The 21058-nt window shown below is 40.1% G+C and overlaps 1 protein-coding gene and 1 long non-coding RNA gene across 5 annotated transcripts in view; one reads left to right on the top strand and one right to left on the bottom strand.

Annotated features, from left to right (window-relative positions):
- adgrv1 (adhesion G protein-coupled receptor V1) overlaps positions 1–21058 on the bottom strand; it is a 220791-nt gene that overhangs the window by 170232 nt on the left and 29501 nt on the right. For 3 of the 4 annotated variants that reach the window (XM_057831094.1, XM_057831095.1, XM_057831096.1), the window contains exons 1-8: positions 10219–10355; positions 6175–6311; positions 4029–4214; positions 3740–3920; positions 3509–3672; positions 2611–2734; positions 2263–2523; positions 1944–2070 (exon numbers count right to left, since the gene is read on the bottom strand). In XM_057831094.1, coding sequence (XP_057687077.1) covers positions 1944–2070; positions 2263–2523; positions 2611–2734; positions 3509–3672; positions 3740–3920; positions 4029–4214; positions 6175–6243 — 1112 coding nt within the window. In that variant the 5' untranslated portion in view covers positions 6244–6311; positions 10219–10355. Of the gene's footprint in view, positions 1–1943; positions 2071–2262; positions 2524–2610; positions 2735–3508; positions 3673–3739; positions 3921–4028; positions 4215–6174; positions 6312–6487; positions 6493–10218; positions 10443–10531; positions 10709–12966; positions 13294–16847; positions 17119–17195; positions 17534–17608; positions 17840–17917; positions 18032–18679; positions 18785–20412; positions 20509–21058 lie in introns of those variants that run through there. The other variant, XM_057831097.1, reaches the window with a different exon arrangement.
- Positions 1795–2524, top strand: LOC130912931 (uncharacterized). Its single transcript, XR_009062675.1, has 4 exons — positions 1795–1884; positions 1994–2124; positions 2232–2307; positions 2375–2524. It is a non-coding gene; the product is annotated as an uncharacterized LOC130912931 (long non-coding RNA).

The following is a 21058-nucleotide window of genomic DNA, read 5'->3' as shown; positions in this document are numbered from 1 at the left end:
ATACTGGACTGAGCCAGTGATTTCTGTAAGTCTTTATCAGACACTCTATGGTTCTTTTTTTACCTCTCTGAGTATTCTGCGCTGAACTCTTGGCGTCATCTTTGGTAGACGGCCACTCCTTGGCAGAGAAGCAACAGTACCAAACTCTCTCCATTTGTATGCAAATTCTCTGACTGTCCATTGATGAACATCCGAACTTTTAGAGATGGTTTTGTATCCTTTACCAGCTTTATACAAATCAACAATCCTTGATCGCAGGTCTTCAGACAGCTCTTTTGACCGAGCCATGATGCACATAAGACAATGCTTCTCATCAAGACAATTCTTACCAGGTGTGTGTTTTATAGTGGACAGGGCAGCCTTAAACCACTCATTAGTGATTGGGCATACACCTGACTTCAATTGTTTGGTAAAAATGGGTTTCAATTGCTATTTAAGTCTCCTGAGGCAGAGGGTTCACTTACCGTATTGGCCCAACTATAAGACGGCCCTGATTATAAGACGACCCCCTCTTTTTCAAGACTCAAATTTGAAAAAAGACTTTTTGAACACCTAATTAATTTTTTACAGAAAATAATTACAGTACATCCGAAACAAATGATTGTAACAATATATTTGAGAGAAAAAGCATGTTATTTTGCCCCATTCACATCTTAATATCTGAACATTTAAATATATAAACTAAAGTGCAGTCACATTCGTAAATGAATGGCTTCTGGTTCTTGAAATGTAAATAAACCAATCTATTGTGATAAAAGAAGAAAATTGCAATAACTGCATTAACCATCAAAGTGAAGTCTAACTGTAACTGTAGTCTTGAAACAAATCTGAATAAGGAAAAACATTGTAATAAAATAATGCAAACTGGTGAAACTTGAGAGTAGCTGAGATCTGTCATTACAGAACATTGCTTCAATCATATCTGGCGCCATCTAGCATCGTGAATGGGTATAAGGTCTAGACCGCGAATATAAGACGACCGCCTCTTTTTCAGTCTTATTTCAATGCAAAAAACACTGTCTTATATTCGGGCCAATACGGTACTTATTTTTCCCCCTTCTGTCATTGTTTGCATGCTATCCTAATTAAAATATGAAAACATATAAATGGTTGGGTGGTTTTGGTTAAAGCAGCTGTTTTTTCATCTGTGCGATTATTAATTATTATGATATTGTTATGTTATTATTTTATTTTTATTATTATTTTACTTTGTTGTAATTATTAAACAAATTTATACATTGATAAATTGTTAATAAATTCACAAGAAAATAAAATTTCTGTAAAAGAGTTCCATGAGTATGCTTTCCTCATTTTGGGAAGATTTCCTATAAAGGGTTAAAGGCACAGACACCAGCTAGTATAAATTACCTTTGTGTGAAAAACAGGAACAGGTTATAATGAGTTTTAATGACGTCACGAGGAAATGGGAGTAATTTGGGATACTTGCATTTGATTGGCTAAAATTGCACCAGCATTGCTCAAATCGCTGCCCCATTTAGCCCACTATTGAACATCAGATAAGTTAAATTATGTGTTTTTTAATTTATGACACAAGATTCTTTCCACTGGGGTGCACATAATAGAGGTCTCGATCTCCCTTTATGCTACACTTACATAATTTATCCGACAACCAATGTGATTACGTAAAACGCAGGGTACACAGCAGACCAGGGGTCTGCAAGTCCGGTCCTCGAGAGGCGCTGTCCATGTCTCCCTCCTTTAACACACCTGAATCAAATAATCAGGATTGTTATCAGGCGCTGGTGGGCTGATCATTTGATTAAGGTGTGTTAAAGGAGGGGGGCATGGAAAACAAGCTGGATAGCGGCTCTCAAGTGGCGGACTTGCAGACCTCTGCACCAGACCGTTCACCAGCCAATCACGGTAGGCTAATATTAAACATTGACTATGGTATTTTTAGTTATTCAAATACAGCTTCTTACGAGAAGTTATTGTCTTTCCCCTCCTCTACTGTCTTTTCCGTTGGCTGCAGTGAGAAAATGCCATTAGCGTCATCGTTGGCCTCAATGACCACGGTAGCCCTGTCTGCTCCGTACACCACAGCATCACCTGCAAACACAGAAAAATTCCACATGCTTGCATTTTCTCATAAAGCAAAACAAGGTATTCACATGAATCTGTCGTATTAAATTCATGTAACTTAAGTACTATTTCCTTTTTCAGTCATCAGCTGCCATTAACCGCATTTTAACTGTTTTTTTGAATCCCAGTCAAAATGTCATTTACAAAATGTCCACTCACCCGTGGCATTATACAAGACAATGAAGAAGCGCTCATCAGTCTCTGGTATGTTATCGTCTTCTATAGTCACTGAGATGTTTTTCCTCCATTCTCCTATTTCATACACCAACAGCGTGTCATTACTGGGAAGACTGAGATCGCCAGGTGAGGCGTCACCGTATTCCACTCTGTACGCCACCGTGCCAACATCGTCTGCTCGCCCGGCCCGCAAAACGCTAAAATTGGCCACGCCGCCTTCCCGAAGCCGCACAATGACAGGTTCTTCAAGTGGCATGGGGAAATTAATAGAAGAGGAATGTGAAGATAAATGGTCGTCCAACAATACATTTTTGATAATAAAACTCATACCAGAAAAATAAATGGGATCATCGTTTTTGCTGATCTGAAAATTGGCTGTGAGCCTGTTTCCGAGCCTTGCTCCACCACTCACGTCCACCAAGGTGATTGTAAAATTCTCTAGGCCTTCAGGTATCTAAGACCAAAAAATATTACAAAATCATGCACAGTTACAGTATGTTACTTTCTAGAGGCACCAAAGAAATCTACCAAGTTATAGTTTAGGCCTTCAGTACACCATTTAGAGCAGATAATTATGTGCACGAGATTTTGATATACTCCTTTTGTGGGTGTTCATGTTGTCGTGTTTATTCAAAAATTCAGCTGGACATAGACATGTATATGGGGAAAGACAGAAAGGATAAGCAAAGGGAATCCTGATACAGAAACTTGATTAAAATATCTGCTACTCAAGTATAAGTAGAGTAAAAAAGTAGTCACAACTTCATTTATGAAGGGAACACCCTTTGTGGAAGGGATACAGTGCATAAGATAACTAACAGGACATGAAAAAGAAGGACAGGAAAGACTAGGGTATGACAAGGCAGCGTGAGTGACAAATAGCCCTTTAAATGGGGAAACGACCAGGAGCATAATACCAAACTGGTTAAAAAGTCGCAAAAAGGACAACCAAGGGAATGTTTTTGAGTAGTCATTACAAAGTCCTAATCTCAATCCAGTTCAGATATACTGTAATTGACACGGAACTAAACGCTCAGCTACATCAGTTCTGCCAAGACAAAATGGTCAACTGCTAACTATTGTGAGAACCTTGTGGAAGGATATCTAAAATGCTTGACCCAAGTTACAGTTTAGAGACAATGATACCAAATGCTGGTAAAATGCAAAATTCTGACTTTGACGAAAGTGATAAAAATATGGTGTGATAAACCTCTGTTTTTCACTGTACCTCATCAGGTAAAGATTGGAGAGTAATATTTTTCAAGAATTCCCCTTCCTTGAATGTGATGTTTCCTCGGATAGGGCTAACATCTCCAGATGCGGCTGGCTCTAGAGTCCATGAAACAGACACTTCTCCGAAGAGCCCCCTGCTCCTCTCCACAGAGTAAGTCACTAGGAGTCAGAATGTAGAGAAATATTGTATCTCATAAACTTATGTTTGTGCGCTACTCCAACCTACCTTGGTATGTCTCGTTTCCTTTACTCTCACTCATAACTTGTGTTGCTCCCGATTGGCTGAATTCTACGACTCCAATGGGGTCATCATTTCTGCGCACTGTAACGTTGACCTCCCTATGTCTTCCAATATGACTGGGAGGAGTGCTGTGGCTGCTGAGAACCACGTAGAAATTCTCGTCCAGCTGAGCAAAAACAAATAGCTTCCCCATATTGTCAGTTGTTTTGGAGCAATTTGACTTATCTTTTAAGATAGACTCTCTTCTTTTACCAGAAAAAAATGTGCTACTTACTTCTGGTACCCCATCAGACTTGGCTACCAGGGCCACCATGACCTCCCTCTCGCCTGGTTTAAACTCCAAGATGCCTGTGGGCCCGTAGAATTCGGAATTGCCTGCAGGCATGACATCGTAACGCACCAGCTGTTTTAGCAGCTGTCCCTGAACTCTGACCACATGGAGCTCCACAGTCTCACCCTCCTGGAATGGGAAATGACAATACATGTCAGGTATCTCAGAAAATACAGCTCGGTGACTAACGAACATAATGAAAAAGACATATTGTACATTCTTTTGTCAGTAATCTTAACATCATGCAAATATACAGTAGATAAACTAATAACCCTTGCCAAACTATGGAATGCCTTAAAGGATATGCCAACAGGCAGGGCACCTGGACCAGGTGGATTCTCTATGGCCCATCTTCAACACTTTTGGAATATGCTGGAACACTATTCTATAGAATGGTATTGAAAATAAATGTAACCGGTCAAATCAGAGACAGTATAAACACCACGATTATCAAACTACTACCAAAAGCAGGGAAAGACCTAACTCAACCAACAAATTATAGACCAATATCATTAATGAATACAGACATTAAAATCAGTGCAAAGGCTTTAGGGGCAAAGGCTTTAGGTTCAAGATTAGACACAAAATTTTCCTACTATAATTAACAATGACTTAACCGGTGTTATTAGAGGACGTAATACTACCAACAATATAGACGACTGTTCAGCCTCATGAATTGGGCACAGAATAACAAAGAAAAGCAATTATCCTCTCCTTAGACGCAGAAAAAGCATTCGACAATGTTAACTGGATCTTCCTCTTCAAGATACTGAGAAAATTTGGCTTCGGAGAACCATTTATCCGCTAGAAAACAACATTTTCCAATTACCCTAAAGCCACACTCAACACTAATGGGATTATATGGCAAAGTTTTTGTCTTTAGAGAGGCACCAGACAGGGTTGCCCACTCTCACCACTACTATTTGCATTATTTATCAAACCACTGGCAATTGCAATAAGACAAAATGCTATATGCAAATGATACTGTATATTATTATATTTCCAAGAACTGGAATCTTCTCTTCAAGAGGTTTTTAATGTCATTAAGAAATTCTCACAAGTATCAGACTATGCTATTAATAGGTGAAGGAATAGTATCTTTTGTCGTATTTACTGTTTGTATAACGGTAACATACCCAATATAAAATAAATAGCATTTGTGTCATAGTTTAAGGAAAACAAGCAGAATATATTTGACCAAGGGCATAAGAGATACCTGACGCCTTCTGACCACGGAAGCCCAACGCGTGCGTCATGCAGCTGACTGAGCAAGATTGATGCTGACTACTAGGTGATATGCAAGACATCTACAAACCCACGTCTGCAACACCAAATCCCGCAATCAGCTCTTCAGGACAGTCCAGAACAAATTGCGGGGCGTCCTGTACTACCACAACATCCGATAACAAAAAGAACTCCAAGTTCCATAGTTCAGCGCCTCTCAAACGGTGAGGCGCGCTGAACATCCCCCCTCAGTTGCCTTATGACCCATGACCCAGCAACGGTGACACACGAACTTGACCGCCCAAATCTGCAACAGAAGAAGACCCAAACACACCCCTCTTCCTGCCCAAGGCCCGCCCCGCGAGAGCTTTCAAAAAGACTGAATGTTTAACTAATCGTTGTGATTTTTTTCAGGGGAATCTTTTGTTGACTTGTGATATGGCAACCCTGGAACCAGTCTGCCTCCTCGCCTAGGTATGTTGCTGTTTTGCCTTGCCGTTTGATCACTGTCGACCTGAATAAATTGTCAGCTTGTGTTTCGAAGCCTTTTTCCAGCTTTCAAAATTGAGTCAGTACAAGGGGTCAAGACTAAACGTGCAGAGTTTGGACTTTTGGCCAGGTTGTCAGGTTTTCGCTTGCCCGGGTCGTTGGAGCTGCGCTAGCGCGGGTCCGGGAGTTCGGCTGGCGTGATTCCGGCAATCTGGCTAAAAGGTCAGATTCCTTCATAGGTCAAAATCAACAATAACAATAGACTCATGACATCCTGCAGATATTTAAATCACAATATTCCAATGGGGAACATAAAGTATCTTGACAGCAGTTTTTTAATATTGGATCAAACATTCAACAGTTTTTGGGGGCTTACGTTGATCAACCAAGGACCTCTGGAGGATGGAGAGAACTCAAAGACTCCACCAGGGTCATCGTTCTCCATGATGACGATCTCTCTGGCGGTAAAGCCAGCTTTCAGGATCTGGTTTTCGACAGTGAAAAGTTTTTTGTCTACAAGTTGACAAAATTTAAGATGCGTTAAGTGACTGGATGCCATTGACGACAATAGATGTCTAATCCATTTTGACTTAGAACGACAGCAGCAGTCATTCGCTGCCAGCCTCTCCCAGTTAAAATCAATTGGATGTTTATCGCCGTCAGCAGGTTTTTCTAAATATACATTTAACTTGTTCTTTTGCTAACTACCACAACACATTCTCTTTTTTCCCCTCTTATTTTTAACCTGTCTTGTTCAGCTGCTTAGACACAAGGACATTATAGGATGAACAGTTTTAATGTGCCACATGGGAGTTGTACACTCAAAAAAGTGACACTGCATATCATTTAATATAATGGGTGAAACATTTTTTGGACAAGATATTGAGTTGATATGAATGCCCTGAAATTGATTAAAAGTACGCATGAAGCCATGAACAATGAGTAAGTCTAAGTAACATTTTCCAGTATGTCTGAATAAAGCTACTTGGCTCAAGTACTTACATAAATAAAGTAAATGTAACTGAAATGCTGTGTTAAATATACAGTATATGAAAGCTGAGTAGAAAGCGCAAAAGAGACTGAGCAAATTCAACTGAAATTATTGATACCATATAACATCAAATTTGCCAATGACTTAATTAAAAAAAAAAAAAAAAACGTGGAGTATACAAAGTCGGAGAGGCAGGGAATACGTTTCCCCTCATATTCTTAAAGGGTATGAAAACGCAAAGGGGGTGTGAGACATCAATAGAACCGTTATGTGCAAAGATAACAAATATTGATAAAGTTAACAAAAAAATCAGTCACATTAATGAGCAATTATCGAAAATAGATCGAAAATGACGAACATTTCCGAAAGTGTTCCGGAAACAGCCGAATGGGGCGGCGACGTCACTACAAGTGAATGAAAGTCGAGGCAGAGCCAGGTGCCATTGTTTTTTATCGACGAGAGTAGCGTTCGGGTTTGTTTGACCAAAACATCACTAAAATGGTTCAAAACTGCTGTGCTATGTGGTGTAAAAATAGCTATTTATCAGAATATAGTATCCATGAGTTCCCGAACGCGAAAAAAAGAGCTGGACTACGCAGACAATGGGTAAAGTTCGTCTGTGCAAAGAGGGCTAATTTTCTAGACACAGCCTCCGGCACGCTTTTCTGTGGTGCACATTTTCCACCTGAAAGCTTCTCGAACTATGGACAAGTGAAATCGGGTTTTGCTAAAAGATTGCTGCTCAAAGCAGATGGGGTGCCCACCATACACGCACAGCCACCTAAATGTCCCAAGACACGAAGAAAGAGGACGAAGACTGCCACTGATGAGACCACCTCACCATCCCAGGCAAAGCAAAGGAGGGTAGTTGCTAAGCTGGAAATGGCCAGAGTGAGTACTCTTCTATAATAAAAAACATATCATATCCGATGTTTCATCAGTGTCATTGCTCCCCTCAAAGACTGTTTCATTACACTGCATTTGCGTTCATTTGGGCTCAAATTGGTAACCTAAAATACCAATTAAGGCTTCGTAACTCTCCTCGTCACCATTAGATGAACATTCGTTACGTCCTTCTACGTCGGATTCATCGCTGGAACTAGAAACGAAATTGTCTGCCATCTTCGCCGCCATTCAGTATTAAAGCACTGAGCCTTTTTCTTGTTGAAGAAACACCCCTCACTGTCAATTCTGAATTCTCTTTTATTGACAACGAGGGGTGTTTCTTCATGAGGGAACCTGGAATATGTGCAGAGCAGGACGAACACAATGCAACAACAAACAGCTCAAAACACCCCTAATTCTCCTCTCACTAGAAGGAATTATATTGATGCAGACAGGCGCTGCTCCCCTAGTGGCCGGTGGCACTCTCTTCACTTGTAATGACGTCACGCACACAATCTGCCAGATCTCGGGCGCCGGTCGTTTTAGCTTGACAATCGATCCAAATTTCTCTCATTTTCTTGTGTGTAATTAAACGAAGTGGCATGATATGAATACAAAAGGCATGCGTTTATGGATAAATGATGGAATATTAACATTTCCCCAGGGGTTGACGTACCCTTTAAAGGGAGCCAGGGATAGAAAGACTTGTAGTTATTAAAAGATAAACTGTATTATGAGTTAAAATAATTTGATATTGAAAACCCTCTTGGTGTTTTCGTTTTTATACAATCTGTAAATATATTATTATTATTAAATGTTGGTGACGTCACAGGGCGATGACATCACAGTTTTGCAGCTGGGCATCCAGAGTATGACTCTAGCAACATAAACATGTCATCTGTTCAACCCTTTCAATTTCAACCCGAGAGGAACCTTAATGAGCATGACTGGAATGTAGATATTTCACAAAACGAGCAGCAAAAGCAAAAGCAACAGGAAAGACGGGATGAGACAAAACGTGAGTAGGAAAAAAAACGGTGTTCTGTCAAAATGTGCTACACCAGTGAAGCGTCCCACAAGAGGGGAATTTGACACCCTAAGTACCACCCTACGCTTTCAGCTTGTTTTGTTCAGATGCATACAGACAGAACATACCAAAGATGACTCAAGAAAATACTTCAACGTGGCAATATAAAATAAGGGTGGTTTAAATATGCTACGTGACTAATGTGGTCAACAGATAAACAATCGGATTTAAAGCTACGACAAGAAAACAATGCTTAAAAGTATGAGATGGAAACACATCCAAAAAGTATTTAGAGGGAATGAAAAGGTCATAAAAGACACAAATATTAAGTACTCGCTACATTTAACCAATGTGCGTATGTGTTGGATGTCTCGCTGCGTAGAAGAAATTGGAGTAACCAGGTAGTGCTCGTCTAGTGAAAGTGACAATCTCTATTGCGCGCATAAAACATGGCGCCCTGTGTAGGTCAAAACGTGTACTAAATATGATAGATTTTTAAATCAATAGCAATATTTTATGTTTCTAATAACATATTTTAGTAAAAGAGGACAACTGTGGCTCATTAGAGCCTACAAGTCTTGAAATCCAAGGTTCCCTTTAAAAAGCGTCCATCTGACTCTTAAATAACATCCCACCCATATTCATTCATTCTACAAATCAGACGCTATTCATTCTACAAATTAGACACGATTGTCGAGTTTCATGATTCGATTCCATATTTCAAGGGACGGTTGGCAACCCTACTTGGTTGGTAAATACATTCCATTGAGCTACCGTAATTGATATTAGCAGTCCACAAACATACATTTACTATTAGAAATACTTAAACCATTATCTTCCGTCAGTCCGATACAAATTCATTTGAAAGATATTAACTTCATTTTAGTATGGATATTTCACATAAGCAGTACTGTTGGACTTTTAGTCAGGATTTTTTATGTAGTCAAATCAAATCAAATACTCATCATGATGGTACTCAGCATTTTTATTTAGTTACTGTCTGATGGAATTGAGTTGACTTGGTTGAAAGTCACACATACTTAAAGTTAATTGATATCTGTAGTGCATTCTCAAAAATCCTGTTGAAACACATTTATTATTATCATCATCATGCTCTTCAGCATTTTAGGTAGACATGCATACTTTTATATTAATGTCACATTTACATGGTGCTTGAAATATTTTTGTCTTTGTACTCCAGTTGTGGTCGTTGTTATTGTGTTGTTTATTCAGAGAAAGCAGCTGGACAAAACGGGTTTTGGGGAGACAGACCAAAACACATACTATATTAACTCATTTGCTGCTCTTGATGGTGATAGACATCCACTCCATTTGAAGTGGGAGGGTTGGTAGCGAATGAAAGAACGTTCGTTCATTCCTAATTGTAATGGATCTGACATCTATTAGTGATAAACTCATTTAAATTCACAGCAGAAGGATGAAAAGAGCCACATGACTGGACGTGTATCATCGTCAATGGCAAATGAAAGAGTTTACTATTTAACAAAATTTCCTACCTATCCAGGGTAAGCAGCAAGGTCTCGTTGATTTCCGGAGTATTATCAGCCAAGATAGTGAGGTTGATGGAGGCTTCGCTTTGCCCTGACATGAAAACAACAGAGCCGTTGAGAGGTTCTAGATCACTTTGGGTGACGTCCTCATGATTCGCTCCGATCGGCTTGAGGCTCCAGAACACAATGGCCTGGCCGTCGGTACCGTCACGCCGAAGTGGGAGGCTCGTCTATGACAAACGTTATGACAATTAACTGCTGTTTAATACAGGATTGTGAAGGGGTTCTAAACCTTGAACGTCTGATGAGGGAATCCTACCATGCTAGTGCGGCTATCTTCTGGTTCGTGAACCACCACTGTAGTGTTACTAGTGAAGCCAATTTCCCCATTGGCAATATCAGGGGTGACTGTAAGGGTGAGATTGACCGGTCCCCCAAATCTTGGACTTTTTGAAGGAATCATGGGCGTGATATCAACAAGCTCCAGTGCATTCAACTTGTGGGAGAAAACCAAAAACGTTACATTGCATACATTTATTGTTTTGTAATTTTGAAATGAGTACAAAAGCAGTCACAGTAGCTAAAAGTAGATGAAAACAGGGGCGTAGAATTGGGGGTGCCGGGGTGCGGCTGAGCCTGGGTTTGCGGGCGTAAAGGGGGTGTGGTTGGGTTGGTTTATGGGGTTTCTAAAACAAAGGTAAGATGATGTGCGTAGCAGTTACATAGTGTTTAAGTCAGTAGCTCATAGGCATGTGCCGGTTACCGGTTTCAATGCTTACCATGGTATGAAAACGTCACGGTTTAAAAACCACAAAAATTTGCCATCATACCGTAGTACAGTATGAGCTATTTTTTATGTCCCAAAAATGGAGCGATAAATCTGTGTCTTGGGGTGACAGCGCTCGCCCCTGCCCCTCTGGTTTTTGCTATGTCCTGTGTCTGTCGGTGACACTACACCTGAGCTTTTTCCCCCATCAAAAAGGACAAAGTCGCTAGTATTAGAATACTATAGCTACCGAAAAGAATCAGACGGTAGCAGCTTAGAAGAGGAAGGACAGCAGGACCTCCAACATTTCACATTTACGTGACCATCATCTATCACTTTACACAAACTTTAATATAAGTAAACGCTGTCATGAACGTTTCCCACCAGCTACGAGAGTTCACTCCAGTGTGTTTAGTGTGTCTAGCATTTGTAAAACAAATACTTTAACGTAAGCTTGTTAACAAGGCAGATAATGTGGGTAGTTAGCATGCCAAGACTGCTAATTAGTTTCCTTTCTACCATTAGCCTACTTTTGTAAAGTCTTTCGCCATTGTAAACATCTGATAAAAGTAACATTTTCATAATACAGCCTGTGGTGTTTTTTTCTCTCTGGCAATATTCTGTGTGGAGAGAGGTTGGATGTGTGTGTTTTTGTATAATGTGTAAATGATGATACAAGTCATACGCACACTGTCTGTCTCTTAATCGCGCTCTCTATTAACATTCAAGTAATTAACATTAATAGTAGTATTGATATGTGTTAAACAATATATGATCAAATTGATTTTATGTTAAAGTCCAGTTCTACATTAGCAAGGATTCTTGTTCTAATGTTGAAATATTTCAGGTATTTTTTTGTTATTTATTTTAACATATATTCATGTAGATGTTTCAGTTTGCAAATATGTGATGTAAAATGAAAAAAAAAAAAATCCTGTTCAATGGAGAAAAAAAAGTTTAACCGATACATCTCAAAATTATTATTATTATTGTAATACCGTGATAACGTGAAACCGCGGTATTTTTCCTTAAGCTTATCATACTGTCAGCGTCTCATACCAGCACATGCCTAGTGGCTCTTAACCGGGGTTGGTTGGAATCCCAGGGGTTTGGTGACTCAGTCTAAGGGATTCAGCGAAGGTAAGACACACTGGACCCCATTTTCATATGCTCACTTAAGGCAACGTGTCATTTTAAATTAGGTTTTGGACTCGTTTACGGACTTTATTCAATTTCTTTTAATTGCTAGCCCTCTATTTAATGGGAGGAGAAGCTTGTTTGCTCAGTGGAAGGTTGACTCGCACTTGGTATGAAGAAGAATAATAGACCAACAAGCAGCTTCGACTGCGCAGATAATTAAAAAAAAAAATTGCATCATTTTACGCCATAAAATAGTGTGTGATGCAAGGATGCGACAATAAAATGGGAATGTAGGCATGAAAACAAAAAAAGGGAACAGTGTGAAATAAATGAGTTTCATTTTCCAAGGTGAAAATCAACAGTAAAAGGCAAAATTATTTGTAGTCAATTTGAAGAAATTTGAACGGGAAATCACTTAGACATTAGCCTGCTAGCTAAGCTATATCAGTTTTCAATTTGGAAAAAAAAAGCACTATTTTTTAATTCCAAAGGGTTCAGTGAATGCTTATGGGGAACTCATATGATTCTGAACTTTTAGCAAGGTTAAGAACCACTGGTTTTAGTGTTGTCAGAAGGGGCGCTTAGTGAAAAGCCACTCTCGCCTTCCACTGGATGAAATGACACAAGGTGCTTTTTAGATATCTGCTTATTTCTTGTTATAATAAACCATTTAAAATTTTTTGCAATGATAAAAAAAATGAATTTAAGGTTGGATTTGTATCGTCAGGAATAGGATGTTCCCATGACAACTGACCAGATGTGAGCTGCATTTTAAAACCACTCAAACATTCAAGAGACACTTCAAACTTCAAATGGTTCTGATTCAGAGGACATTCTTTGCAAGTTACCTGTATAAAAAAATGAGCTCCGTTCTGCAGAAAAGCATCGTTCCTGATTGGCAGTACAAAATGAACCTTGTGTTCATGAGAGAAGACAACATTCACAGTCCTGCTAACATTTAGAACCTGGTCTCGGGCCAGAAGTGGATCTATTGGTCCTGCTGGAATGTAGAGAGCTGTTAGACTCATTGAGACTTGGCCCAGCATGCCACCTTCCCGCAGGAAGTTTAGTGACAGGAAACGGCCTTCGGGTTGGCTTTGAATGCTTTGCTCTTTTTCAGAGTTGAAGAGAAATATCCCGTAGACGTCATCACTGTCTTGAATGTAAAACACCATCTGAGGAAAGAGTGTAGAAATCAGGAAGTGTAATTTAAGCTCAAAATCTTATCTGAATCAAAGGAGTGAATAATCATGGTTCAGATAGAAGTATTCTGACGTAGTGGAGGTCCTAACGCATAGAGTGAGGTGAGGACATGTAAGTAAAGGAACAGAAGCCTGAAAAAACAGATCTTTGAGCCAAGTTTAGCAATTCATCCTCTTTAATTAACTCCACTGGAGTTGTGATGACTTCTTTAATTAAGACCTGTTTCTCTCTGTTAGTCCCACATGTGATATTTAGCGTCATGTAGACGACATGTTCATGTGTGATTCATGGTTTTGTTCAATCTGTGTTACAAAGAAAAACTACATTTGTAAACTGATTTGATCATGTCTACAACACATTCTGCTGAGAGTTGTCATTGTGCACAAGTCACAAGTGGAGGTAATAACGTTTATTCATGTGTCACCAAAGAGTTAATCCAATGGCACAGATAAGACTTTTAAATCTAACTACTGCTTTCCCAGAGAGATATGATGAATATAAAACCATTAACGCATGTCACAATTTCACTAACACTTTCACCAACACACAACCGCTCTGAATCATGTCAGCAACATTAAAGAGAAACCTACAGAGCAAAGATGAAGGGTTGACTTTACTCTGTATGCTACTTTGTATTGCATTCAAAGTTGAAACGCCCACACGCAGAGCAATGAAAACTAACAGCACAATATCTGTGGGTTGTTTGAAACTTTACAAATAATTGAATCTTTCTTTGATTGAACTGGAAAAACTGTCCACCTTGGAGGAAAGGGGCCAGGTTGCCCATGCTCAGACTCAAGCGATATGTGAGTTCAGTTGCAAGCTGGATACCATTCTTGAACTCCTTCATGGAAGGGATTTCAACTAAGGGCGCTTTCACACTAGCTCTGTTTGGTCCATTTTAAACTGACCAGAGTTCTTTGTCTCAGATAGTCTGCTTTGTTTTTAATGTGAGTGCACATCTGGACTGTAGTACAGATCAAACCAACAAACTCTGGTCCACAAAATTCGTTTGTCTCAGTCTGCTTTGGCACACCCTACTTCGCTTGTGAATACAAAGGGAGCAGGGTGCGTTAATGCTACTTTACGTGCAGCATCACTTACGCTGGATGAAAGATGGAGGTATTTCCTCTTCTAAATTTGTCCAATCAATGAGTGCGCCTTTCGTCCTCGTGATGCTACTCAGGAAGTTTGGTTTCCACTGGTGTTGGGCATCGAGCATCGATGGGATCCGGGACTAACAACATTCTCCTGGAACCGTTCCAATTTAAAAAAAATTTCGATTCCAAGTTTCGATGCTCTGACCGCCGACCAGAAAAAATAGCTGCCGATCATTGCAACTTGATTTCAGTCGTAAATACTGCGGCGGCGCTCAAAAGTTTGGCTAATGTTCACAAAGAAAAATGACCAGTAGGCTCAGTGCAACATTTGCAACAGCTATATGATGCAAAGGTGGCTGCACGACCAATATGATTAAACACCTCCGGCTTCATGGAATACAACTTCCGAGTAGTGCATAGCTGAGTGCCGCGTATTTGACACGCTGTGCCGGTCCTCTAACCAGTCAGAACCAGGTATAACAATAAATTACGTCTGTCTTCTGCTGCCCCCGCGACCTGGGATGGATGGATGGATGGATGGATGGATGGATGGATGGATGGATGGATGGATGGATGGATGGATGGATGGATGGATGGATGGATGGATGGATGGATGGATGGATGGATGGATGGATGGATGGATGGAATAGTACGAGAATAAATGGATGGATGGAATAGTATGAGAATAAGTCGAATTATTACATTGGGCTTATGTACTGTAGCTATATAAGCAGCTACGCACTTTACATAGCGCGTTGCCCCCTCTGTTAAAATAAACAGTATTAAAAGCATCTTTTGTTTTAGAATCGGTTTTACAAAGAAGGAAATCCCTATTATTTTATCTCATCTACATCAAATTATAATCAGTAGAAGAATTTATACTAATGTTTCGTCGTAGCCCTGAGCTAAGGTACAGTACATGTATGTAAAGTGCGTAGCGGGTCACAGCTACCTTACCCCTACGTAATATTTGCGACTTTTTCTCGTAGCAATAGTAAGACTAATCTCGTAGTCCTTTTATAAAATTGATCAATTTGGCCTTAATACTCCGTCGTATCAACGTCCATGATTAAGATCTTTTTCCACGTACTTTACTACAGTGATACGTGACATTTATTTATCTACTCTGCTGTGAGCACCAGCCATCAGCTGTTTTGTCTGAGGAGGATCATACTGCATGGTGGTGGAACGAAAGAAAGACTTATCCTTTGCTGTCAGATCTCTCTTGTTCATATTCATGTGTTCAAGCTTCATCTACACCCAGTGAACGTGTGTTCTCCACTACAGCAGACACTATCTGTCCAGAACGCTGACGTTTACTGCCTGAGAAGGCAGATATGATCATTTTCCTCAACAAAAACTGTTTCTGATTTTATACTGTACCTGCTGCTAACTGGACTGGGTTTTACAATTTGTTTTTTCTGTTTGATATTCTGAACCAAGTTAGCCCATTAGTAGGAACTCAAAAACATGTAAACATGCCTGCAGCATAGGACACTCTAAAACATAGGCAAAAGAATATGTGTAAATGATTTCTCCGTTAGCTTTTGAAAAATAATTATCTTTGTGAAAGTGCACTCCTGTGGAAAGAAATGAAAAGTTCAAAAACTGATATTTGTATACAAGTTAAAAATAGCCCTGTGAGAAATTCATTGCAAAGGTAATTGAAAGTTCATATAATTTAAAATATAATCGTGAAGTTAAGAAATGAATATAAAATATGCAATTTTTTTGACCCTGCCAATTAGAATAATCGGGATCGAGAATCGTTTGGAAACGGAATCGAAACGTGGAATCAGAATCTGCACCGTTAAAATTTAAACGATGCCCTTTACTTGTTGCCACAGTGTGAATGCTGAACCTTTTCAACAAGTCATTTGCAAGTATTGTTGCGATGTAGCTCTCCAACCAGACCTGTTCCTCTTGGTCTATCGTGAAAGTGCCCTACGAGAGGTTGATAACTTGAACTAATCTTACATGACAAGAAAAGGCTCACCAAATTTGGATGAATTTGATGAACAATTTGGTCACAAAGTTCCAATTCTCTGCTGAACAAAATAAATGCTGTCACTTGGCTTTGTAGGTGGCTATTATCTCCTATGTTTACCACACTTCAGACTGTTTCTACGTCAATGGCTGTGTGTCATCATCAGTCATCAGACAGTTACATTTTTCTATAGGATAATATGTCATGGACTTCATGCACGCATACAATGACTAAAATTGAGACACCCCTAATATTCACCACCTCTGATCCACTCTCCCTTCGCTAACTCCCACGTCGCAGCGGCTTATGGCTGACCTGGCAAGCTTCCAGCCCTGTCTCCCTCCGTATACTTCTGCCGTTACTGTTCTCAGGGCGGCTTATAACTGGAAGGACATTTTGTTTCTCTGTACTTGTGACATGTGTTCTGTTCTCTACTGACCTCCATGGGTTCATCCACCTCAGCGTCCCCAGTGACGGAATGCGGCAGCAGCCGTAGAAAAAAAGCTTCCGCCTCTTCAGGTACATCGTCTGTTACAATATTTATTGGAATCACGGCAGTTAACTGGCCGGGGGCAAAGGTCACCACCCCTGACTCAGGTGCCAAGTCATCAGATACTGGCTGGAGGACACTTGACTTTCGACTGATAGACCAGTTGGCGGACACTTGGCCATAGCTACCTCCATTTCTTGCAATAACGAGGCCTTCATATCTGGAGGAAATACATTATAATTAAAATTAGTGTACTGAAATGTTATCATCACTGACTGTATACAGAGTGTCATGTACCTTTGTATCAGATCCTCATCAATACTGATTGGGTGAATGACGGCACTACTGCTGATTGAAAGGACGCCGTGAGGCTTATCGTTAGGCTCGATGGTCACAAGGACGGAATTGGGTGAAACTAGGACCGCGTCTCCTCTGACGCTCGCCTCCAGTAGGACCACTTGAAAGGACTCTGCAATTTCTGGCACTTCATCGTCTGTAATGTTAAACAGCAGGCTCGTCTTGTAGACAAATGGAGGGAAGGTAATAGTCTTGGCCGACTGCAGATCAAGGAAATCCTCATCAACCGTAGCCTTGACCAGCCCTTTGCCACTTGAAAGTATATAATCCACACTGACCTGGAGATAAGGTATTATCTGTAATGCATAGTGGCAAAACACCAAGTGCTTGATTTACAAAGTTGACCAAAGTACCTCAGTGTCAACAGAACCGACCAGCGGTCCATCTTCTCTCAGCCGACCACGGGTCACATTCAAGGCGATGACTCCGGCAGTCTCTGGAACTGCCACGACAGAATGTGAGAACCTCAGTGGGCTGTCATTACGTCGGATCCTCAGCTGCACACTACTGCCGTTGGGCCTGAGGAGCGCTCCGCCTGCTATGCTTGTGAGCCTGACTGAAAACACTTCATCATCTTCTGGAATCTGGTCCAAATAAAGGAAATAGTCCATCAAGGCCTACTGCAACCATCCAATTGATCATTGGTGGTTGTTGCTTGATACCTGATCATCCCGGATGAGGATGTCAAAGTGAGCGACAGAGTGTCCAACAGGAATAGTGATATTCCCTTTGTCTGGAGCGAGGTCCTCTAAGGCAGAATTGGGGCCCCCAGAGATCTGAAAAAGACAAAATTAAAATACCAATAGATTAGTACATGCAATCTTTAGATTTTTTTTCTTTACTGTATTTTGTACTAACTGTTTGTTTTAATACGGCATCAAATTTAACTTGTTCAGACATTCAATATGATGCTTTTACTTCTGTCCGAGGGTTCAAGCCTTCCAATACCAGTGTTGTGCACAAGACACCACAATCCGCGACCAAGACTAACCACATATTAGAACTCACTGAGACCAAAACAAGACCAAGTTTTTTGGTCATTGTTGTCTTGAAAACAGGAGCAGTCTTGAGAGTTACAAAACTATCCGTTACATTCTAACAGTGCTCTAAATTTCTGAATAGTCTGGACTGGAGCATTGCACTCTCAGAGTGGACAACTGATCATGTTTTCAAGTGACTGTCTGAACAAGGGAATTCAGATTATTATTCGCATAATACTTCAAATTTTAAGTATAGATACCAGTAAATCTTTGAAGTGTATTATAGGATACACAAGTTAAAAAAAAAAAAAGTAGATATTGAAGGGTGATTTTTGGGGCGCATATAATACACGAATATCATAAACAGAAAATTAAAGTATATTAAATAAGTCCAGTTTTGAAAAACTGAAATGGAATAAGCATTTGTTTTTAGTGTTAACTCACCTCAAAATTTACGGTCACTGTTCCGTATGTCCCCTTTTCTCTAATTAGAGTGAGAGGCACAAACTGGTTGCCTTCTTTTGGTTCATCAACTACGACCTCCTCAGTCTGCGATTAAAAAGACAGATGATGGCAAACATATACATTTCTTAGTTGTACATGATCTGTTGATTGGGTTCAAATCAGCGCACTTTGTCGTAGCACAAGATTACTGACAAATAAATTAGCTCCGTATCATGTGCATGCTATCTGACAAACATCTGCATTATAGACAAGTTTCCTGAGCGAAATATGGGGGGGGCGCCATCTTGGAAAATGTCTGCTCCGAACTTCCGGTTTAGAAAGAACAACATGAATTGTGGTTGAAGTAAGCAGTGTGCTGAGTCGACAAAGTTAAAACTGCAAAATCAAGCCAGAGGAACCCACGGAATCTCCAAAAATGGATTCAGCACGATGTAGATGAGGCGTTGATAAGAGTGTATGATTGTTCTTATCACTTCGTTGATCATTCGTGGACAAAGGTAAAAAAGCCTGAGTGGACATGAGGAATAGATCGATACGCGGCCACTTGAGTGACCAAAATGAGGTGAAATTACAAATTATTTTACATTTGCCGAAGGCAGAAGGGCTTACACGGATTTTGTTGTTACAAGGAAATACTACAAGGTATGCACATATAAACAAAAATAGTGTGTCACTCTTTTTTATCACATATATTGATCGCAATAAAACATTTGGACAACATGGTTCCATTTCTTGTTTTATTTAAAATGATTGGTGCATGTGCAAAACAGGTCAATAAATCACGATTTATAAAATGATTGGAAAAATAGCATACGAGAATGTGATATCAGACAGCGGAGTTCCAGAGCCTTGCCAAACTTTCACCCGACATTACGGCCTCCAGACGGGTTTTCTCCCACTGTCCTCGGTAATCCCAGCTCCAATAGCATATCTTAAAGTTGCTGCAGTTATAAAGCTCGTAGTTGGATATCAGGATTGAGCTGACAGTCCCCCGCGAGGCGAGCCACCGCCTCCAGCCCCAGCCTCTCGGCCGCCCCCGGGTAGAACAATGTAGTCTCGATATATGTCCATCAATGTACAGTAAGTGTTGCTGTGAGGCACATCAGCTTATCTTCCCTTACCTAACAGTGTTTTCCACCTGTAAACAAATGAACAAAAAACTTGTAACACTTGCATTTATGCGTTGGCATAATTGTGCCATCTACACGTACTGATTAGCAACAGGCTAGCAGCAGATACATTAGTTGTATTAAATAATATTAACGATCATCGTAATTACAATCATCATCGTAATAACAATATCAAAGGCAAAAAGTCGTTTCATGTGTAAGATTTTAGCTTTAGTATTTGTTAGCACCAGACACATTAAAAAAATGCAGGGATAGGAAGAACATACCTCCCATAACACAGCGACAACATGGCTACAAAAACATCCGGTCTTTGTGGTGGCACGAGATTGGTTCCACAGCCGCCTTCATGAACATGTTGTCCTCCCCTGTCGTGATGATGGCAGATGGGTGCGGTATTTCCAAATGGTCTTTTTTAAGGGATTTTGATGAGTAATGTTACTCCAGCTCCACTGTTTTTTTGGATAGAGAAATTCTAAAACGGAAGTTGCTTGCAGACATAAGGAAGTAACGCGGAAGTACTTCGGAAACTTCTCTATAATATTAAACCAGGGTACTCAATTAAGTCAAGTTGGATTTTCTTACTGAGTTGAAGGCAATGATTCCAAAGGCATTATCATTGGAAAGGATGGTTATGGTCGCTTTGTTGGGTGTTCCCAGCGTCACACCGTTAGAGGAGCTCTGGAGAGGGAGGCAATTCAAATAGTTAAAGTAGCTAAACCTCAAACGCCGAATTATAAAAAGTTAACGTGTTCAATGTTGTGACGAAATGAGACACACAATTCTAGTTTAACTTCCACTTTAGGTAACTGAAGAAACAGCAATGTCCAGTCTTAGTTATCAACTTGACGAGTAAAAGCTAACTGAAACCATGGTGATAGCTTCTTGTTGTAAGGCATGAGCTGTGAAAGTCATTCTCTTGACAAGGTTTTATAATGCTGCTCCACGCCATCTGTGCAAAATGCAATTTTGTCACCTCACAGAACTAATATGTCGTTTAATAAGTATTAAATCCCAATGTGAATGCGAGTAGCTTTCATCTGTAATTGGGTTTTAAAAGCAAAGTGAAGCACACAATACTTGCTGTCAATGTAAGTTTCCTCTGACAGTGTTGTTTTTTAAAAGGGGGATTTCAAAGGCGTTCTAGTCATGTACGTTTTCCCCCCACCTTGTTTGACCCTAGTAAAAGGCTTATGGAGGACACACATCAAAGAACCTAAAAAGAGGGCTT

This window comes from Corythoichthys intestinalis, chromosome 3 (assembly GCF_030265065.1).
Source record: "Corythoichthys intestinalis isolate RoL2023-P3 chromosome 3, ASM3026506v1, whole genome shotgun sequence".
NCBI lineage: Eukaryota > Metazoa > Chordata > Actinopteri > Syngnathiformes > Syngnathidae > Corythoichthys > Corythoichthys intestinalis.
The sequence above is the reverse complement of the archived record's forward strand: the minus strand, read 5'-3'. Positions and strand labels throughout refer to the sequence as shown.